The 7,008-nt window shown below is 48.0% G+C and overlaps 1 protein-coding gene across 1 annotated transcript; it reads left to right on the forward strand.

The window, feature by feature from the left end:
• Nucleotides 1-619: 619 nt before the first annotated feature.
• Nucleotides 620-6,272, forward strand: LOC114680733 (protein ATP6V1FNB). Its single transcript, XM_037208640.1, has one exon. It carries the CDS (start codon nucleotides 945-947, stop codon nucleotides 1,482-1,484), a length of 540 nt encoding a protein of 179 aa, XP_037064535.1. The 5' UTR covers nucleotides 620-944; the 3' UTR covers nucleotides 1,485-6,272.
• Nucleotides 6,273-7,008: the final 736 nt, after the last annotated feature.

Raw genomic sequence — 7,008 nt, forward strand, 5'->3', positions numbered from 1 at the left:
AGAGATGGCTTAAGGTCTCAGAGCATGGCATAGTACCTAGTTCCAGGCAGGTACATACTAAATTTCAGCTGACATTAATGGAGATTGCCTCATAAACCACTCTGTCTCAAGTGCTTTACACACTGTGAAACACTGTTCTATTACTAAAGCATACTCACACCATTATCCTGTGTACAGAAAGCTAGCTAGCAGGTGGCAGGACTGAACCTCTGAGGATGAGGCCACAGAATTGCCACATGCCCAGGCTTCCAGACGGTGGAGACTAGACCTTCTGTTGGTCCATCTGGGTGCCTGGTATATAACAAGTTACTTCAGGATCCATTGTGTGGAAGAGAAACATGGTTCCTGTGTGTCCCCCTGAAAATACTTGGCATTTGACCCCCTGAAAAGAGTGGGACCCTCCACACCCACACACTTGTCATCCTGGGAGGGTCATGGCCAGGCTCTGCTTTCTTTTTTATGAATAAAAATTAAATTTTGTGTGTGTGTGTGTGTGTGTGTGCGCGTGTGTGTGTGTGTGTGTGTGTGTGTGTGTGTGTGTGCGCGCGCGCGCGCGCGCACGCGTGTGTGTGTTGTGCTATGATATGTGTGAGTGCAGACACACCTGTGGAGACCAGAGGACAGCTTTTGGGAGTCAGTTCTCTGCTTCCACCCTGAGTTCCGGGATGGAACCCAGGCCTTTGGGCTTGCATGACAGAACCCTTACCCGCAGAGCCATCTTACTGGCCCATGGTTCTGCTTCCTTTTCCAACTTGACCTGGCTTGACCTGGCCTGCCAGTAGGTGACCCTAGTCCCCTCGCCATCCCTCCCCCTCCTCTCCAGCAGCCCTGGCAACTTGGCTCTCATTGGCTACACGTTTCCTTGGAGACAGACACCAGCCATCCAAACACAGATCTGAGCTTCAGGAAAAAGAATCTTCCTTCCCACCCCTGGGCTCCCTAGCATGGAAGAACTGTTCAACTCCTCAAACCAGGCCTTCTGGGAGGAGCGAATAAAGAAGGAGGTAGTTGCTCGGACCACCTGGAATATACGCTATGGCCACAAGTACCTGAAAGAGGGGTCCAGGACCAGGAAGCAGTCCCGGCAGGCCCCTTGTGAGTCAGTCTTAAAAGCAGGCCCAGTGCCTGCCACTGGCTCCCCTGTCAGAAAAGAGGCACAAGCTGGACGGCTAGAGACCAAGGGGGTCCAGGACCAGCTGTTCAAGGCTGGCAGTGTCCAGGGAGACATAGTGAGGAAGGCCAAAGGAGCCCAAGGCAGGCCAGAGGACTTAGAAATGAGGCACCCTAGCCCAGCCACTCTGAATCTGCTCTTCCAAGGCATCTCCCATGATGGCCAGGGCCGGACCCTGTACCTCAAGGAGCGGAATCGACTGATGCCAGAGGAGAAGTACAAGTACCCAATCGTGTCTTCCTGGGAGTATGGCTGGCATGTGGGTAAGACCATTACATTCTTGCCATTCCAGGCTTTTGGCAGGCAGGACTGACCCTCCTCAGCCTCATTCTTTACCACCTCCCTCCTGATACAAAAACCAAACTAGCTCACCACCCTACAAGTAGACCAGGAGACTTCTTACCTGCACATGGTACCTGGCCTGTTCCCTGAAACACACCCCACCTTCCTTTACCAGGCCTGACTACATGGTACCTACCCTAGGGAGCCTTCCCAGAGTCTTTTAGGCAGATTCACTGAACCCATTTGGTACTTCTGCAGCTTGGTGAGTCTACAGAAGAATGAGAACCACTAAGTCAGTAGTCTGCGTGCCCCTTTGGACTGGAAGGCCCTTTGTGTTCCAAGATTTCCTGGTTAGTTTTTTTTCACAGCCTCTAGCTGCCTTCTTGGAACTGACACTGAAATGACTATGAAATGAATGAATATGGACATGCCAAACATGGTGGTGCACACTTGTAATCCAAGCACTCATGAGGCAGAGGCAGGAGAATCAGGAGTTTAAGGTGAACTTCAGCTCTGTGAGGAGATTGATGTGAGCCAGGGCTACATGAGACCCTGTCCAAAAAAAAAAAAATCAAAACCTAAACTAAATATGAACAAGAAAGCAAGGCCTTTATTTCAAATGGGGATGGGGACATCTCAAATCCTGGTTCTTCTGCTTCTGGATGCCATGATCTCATGAAAACATCACTTCTCAGGGCCTTGGTTTCTATGTCTGAAACTGGAATAAGCAGGTACCTGTTTTCCTTCATCACAGCATTTTTGGGAAGTAGTATGGAAAAATACGTGGGACAGGTATTCTGTTCACAAAAGCCGTGTGAGATGTAAGCCCTGTGGAATCCTTCTCTCAGGACAGCCCGTATAGAGGAGAGCAGGGTTCTGCATCTCAGCTCTCCCCTAAAAGGAGCATGGGAACAATCAGGCTCAGAAGGCAGATTCAGCATGAGCTGGAAGTCTGGTTTCTTTGTTCATTCAATGGATTTTATGGAGCAACTGATACATGCCAGGCCCTTTTTTGTCACTAGGGATGAACCAGAGAGCAAAACAGACATTGTTTCTGCCTGCATGGAAGGCAGACAAGGCATAGATACATACTGTAGGTGCAGGCAGCAGCCATGTTGTGAGGGTTTGCGGGGTTTTGTTGTTTTTGTTTTGTTTTTTTAGCGGGGGTTCTTACTGGGCATAGGAATCAGTTGTCAAAGGTTGGGAATGGGATACAGGGCTTTGCACACATAATAGGCAAATGCTCCATGTTGAACCTTGGCCTGTTTCTGCACATGTAACAAGCTCCCAGATGCTGCTGGTGCTGCCTGTCTGTGAATCACACTGACTGTCAAAACTGTGAGAGTAAGCGTTAACTCAGGATATGGGGATCAGGACTGGGGGCTACCCTGGCAGACAGAAATCAGGAAGGCCCACTACAGTCTTGTCCTGGGTAGTCATTTTGCACTGTGCTCTTCTGAAAAGAACCTGATGGCCTGTACTCATGGAGAGCATCTCAGTTAAGTGGCCAGTACCTCCTCTCCTCTGCCTCACAGGCCCATGCTCACTGCCTGTGAAGGCACTGTATTGGTAGATTTTGCAAATACACACACAGGATACAAAGGCTCATTTGAATTCTAGGTAACAACTTTTTGTGTGAGTGTACAGTAAATATGGTATGCACATACTCTGAAGATTATTCATGACAATCTGCAGTTCAAATGTGATGGGGCAGCCTGTGCTTTACCTAGCAACCCAGACTTGAGAGTGTCAGTAACCATGCTGGTAGCCTGATTCTGAATGTTCACTGGCCCCTAGGGTGATGCTGGATTGTAGCCAGAAGCATACATCATCTGCTTAAGTCCAAAATTGCTCCCAGAATCTCTAGAAAATTTCATAAGCCTTTGGCCTCACAGCCTGAACCCAATTCAGGTGTCACTTGGAGAACAGATGACAGACCTTCTGCTAACTGATACTGTCCCCTACCCTAATTATAAATAGAGAGGGGCAGTTCATCCCATGGTGCAAAGAAGGCACAGGGAAGAGAGTTGGGACATTGTCTGGGGCCCAGCTGGGTCAGTCAAAAATTCCATTATATATATATATAAATGTTTATATATGTATATAAATATATATATACAACAACTGACTGATAACTCACACGTAGTAAAGTGTTCAATAAAGTGGTAACAAGCACTGTATTTATTAGTAGTATTATTATTAAATTATGATTATTATTACTGGTTCAACAGGCAGGGTTTGCAGTGGGGTCATCTGAGGAGCTAGTTTGGCTTAGGGAGCCCCTAGAGATCTTACCATACAGTGGGATAGTGGGACAGTCCTAACAGTGGCAGGAATATGAAGCATTGTAAGTGAGCTCAGAGTTGGAATTAACAGTTGGAATGACTTAAGTGCTGGTCAAAAGAGATCCTGATCGGGTCCAGTACAAGGTCTTAAGGTTCCACATGGTGCACACACTAGCCTTGAGTTCTGAGCATCCTCAGGAAGGGGCCAGGGACATTGAGAGGCTATTCCTGAGTGACATAAGAGTTGCCCCCATATAACAGCACATCACTGCTGACCCCCAACCCTTTAGGTGGGGAAGTGCTAGCAGATGATGACCCCTTTTCATCCAGGCCTCTGCTCTGTTCCAGGAGATGCCATGAAGAACTACAGGACTCCAGCTCATGCCAAAACTCATCCCATCACAGATTCATTTTACATCAAAAATGGCATTTTCCATATTCCACGGCGATCAGACGACCTCATGTGAACTTGGCTTGGAAAGGGCCTCGGTGGCTCCTTTTCCCTATGATCCATCTGGACTAGCCAGGTAGGCCAGGCCTACCTCACTCCGTGTTCTGCTGAGCCCCGCTTCCTTGGCTGAGAGTGACGTGAAGAAGTGATCACAGGCATACACCTCTGGGGTGTACTGTTGGCCTATGCTGGGCTCCAGTCTACACACGAGAACTCCACTCCTTACACAGCTGCCCCACCCTGCCGTCACTAGCAATGCTGCTCCTTTTCCTGGAGAAGACAATGAGATGCAAGGCTGCATCAGCAGGCCTGGACGGGGGAGGAATTCGCTTAGCCCACAAGGTGCTAAGGAGAGCAACGATCTCCTATTGTTTATTTCTCTACATTGACTGATGGGATCTACAGCAGAGTTGCTCTGTCCCAGTGTATCCTACAGTTCAGGGAAGGACTTGTCATCTCCTCTGGCTGCTTCCCTGACTCCTGCATCAGTCAGAGATGCCCTGCCTCACACACTGCAACAATCGGTCCCTAAGTTCCAACTATTTAAACAAATAAAGATACATTTCTTTTTTTTCTCTCCCCACCCCCCACTCATTGAAGATGCATTTGTCCTACCAGAGTCTACTCTAATGTTAAGTGGACAGCTTCCTAGGTACTCATCTAGGGAGACACTGCCCTCAACTGGTGGCTCTGTCAATTACTCAAACCTCAGAATCCTTTTTAGAGTCCTCTGTGTCCAGTGGAAAAGGAAGAGAGATAGGAAATGTGGAGACACTGGAACCACATGGGGTTTTCGTTAACTTGATTTTTCTGAGATAAGGGTTCATGTAGACCTCAGGCTGACCTGGAACTCCTTGGTGCCAGACCTGACAGCATACCCACTCTTAACTACCTTGGCCTTGGCCTGATGTTTATAGGCATTACTACATCTTACATTCTATTAGTGAGACCAAGTCATGTGACTTCTAGGTGGTTGACAGCTGGATTGTGTCCTATCATCATGAACCCAGGAAGGAATAAAGAGAAAGAACCTCTGAACATCTAGCCCATCTCTTCCAAACTGGCATGTCCTTGGGGCTGTCCTACAATCTAAAGTGTGTGCCCTCCTGTAATAGTTTTCCTAAGCTATGAAAATCTAGGAGACCTCAAACAACAGAAATTCACTGTATCACCACTCTAGAGGCTGGAGGTCCAGAATCAAGGAATCCATGGGGCCATGCTCCCTTGTCTGGCGGAGGGGCCCCTTCTTGCCACCTTCATGCCTCTCATGGCTTGAGGGCAGGCTTGTGCTCTTTGACTTGTGACAGGACTGCTCTAAACTGCCTTCAGTGTCACACAGGCCAGCCTGGCCTATCTCCACACCTCTATTGTATAAGGATATCAGACTTGTTGGACTAGGGCCCACACCACTCTAGATGATTTGACTTACTGTTTCCAAATCAGGTGACACCACAAGACACAAGTTAGTGAGACTTCATTATTTTAACAATTCAGCCTCCCACCCCTGCCCTCTGACAGCCATCCTTACTAGGTCCATTGTCAGAGCCATCTTGATGAATCTTCCTCTTTGTGCTTGGAAAGCATTCCCAAGCACAGTCCCAGACATGGAAATAGTGGTCCCATGGAGTCCCATCAGGTGCTGCTCTCTGCAGCACCTCATTGCTTAGGAGACATCCATATGTAGGGAGCCCAAACCCACACAGCTCTTTGCAAATCCAAAATGTTCACAGGTTTGCCTTAACTCAGGGCACTGCGGTGCTCTCTATCCTAGACAAAAGGTCAGTCCCTCTGTCTGAACAGAGTGAATTGGACAAACGAGTCTCTCAAGAGCCAGCTCTGGAGGAATTCTCCAGGCTGTTACTAGTTTGCTCATTATCCTGAAATCTCAGAGACAGCCAGACTACTTAAAATATTGAATACAACTAACTTACCTGGTTTTCCCTAGTCAACCTTGACAATGATCTTGAGTGAGAGATAGCAAAAGACAGACAGTGCGACCAAGGAGCACTGTGGAAATGTGCCATCTTGGAACTCACAGCAGCCTAATGTGGCAGAGTTGCTGAACAAACACCTGCTGAATTTACTCAAACACCAATAACTCGCTAGGTTCTCTCAGTCCATTGGATTAAAAGCACAAAGCTTTGGCTGGGCTCCTGGTATATAAAGGGCATATCTTGGAAATCACAGATGGAGTGAGAAGGGCTGTGGTGAGGAAGGGGGACAGCCTCGGAGCACAGAGAAAGCTCCCTGCAGCAGGTCATTGACAGTCTATCATTAAACAAGGTCACACCTAGCAAGCCTTTGTCACAGTGCCTGGCTCTGTGTGTGATGAATTGGGATTGTCTCTAGCAGCAGCAAGTACACAGGTTTCTCAGAAGAAGACAGGGTTTCTTGACAAGACAGGGCCTATCTATCCACTAGGCCCTACTAAATGGTCATCTGAGGGGTGGTTTCCTCAGTTATTCCAGGGGCAGTGCTATATAGCTAGCCCAAGCTAAAGGTGTGAGTTGAAAAGTAGATTCATTATAAACAGCAGCTGTCTCAAATTTTTATGCCTAAATTCTCCCTGGAAAACCAGACAGAAAAGACCTGATTGCCTGGCATGCACTGGGTTCAACTCCCAGGCCCCCTGCACCACATACAGGAGACTTGGTGACACATGTCCATAATCCCAGTATTTGGATGTGGAAGCAGGAGGGTTGGAAGTCCAAAATCACCCTCCTTGTTCACACAGCAAACCCAAGGCCACCTGTAAAACATGAGACCCTGTATCAAAATGGAAAAGGAAAGGTAAGGAAGGATGACTGGAGAAATGCCTC

This window comes from Peromyscus leucopus, chromosome 9 (genome assembly GCF_004664715.2).
Source record: "Peromyscus leucopus breed LL Stock chromosome 9, UCI_PerLeu_2.1, whole genome shotgun sequence".
Classification (NCBI taxonomy): domain Eukaryota; kingdom Metazoa; phylum Chordata; class Mammalia; order Rodentia; family Cricetidae; genus Peromyscus; species Peromyscus leucopus.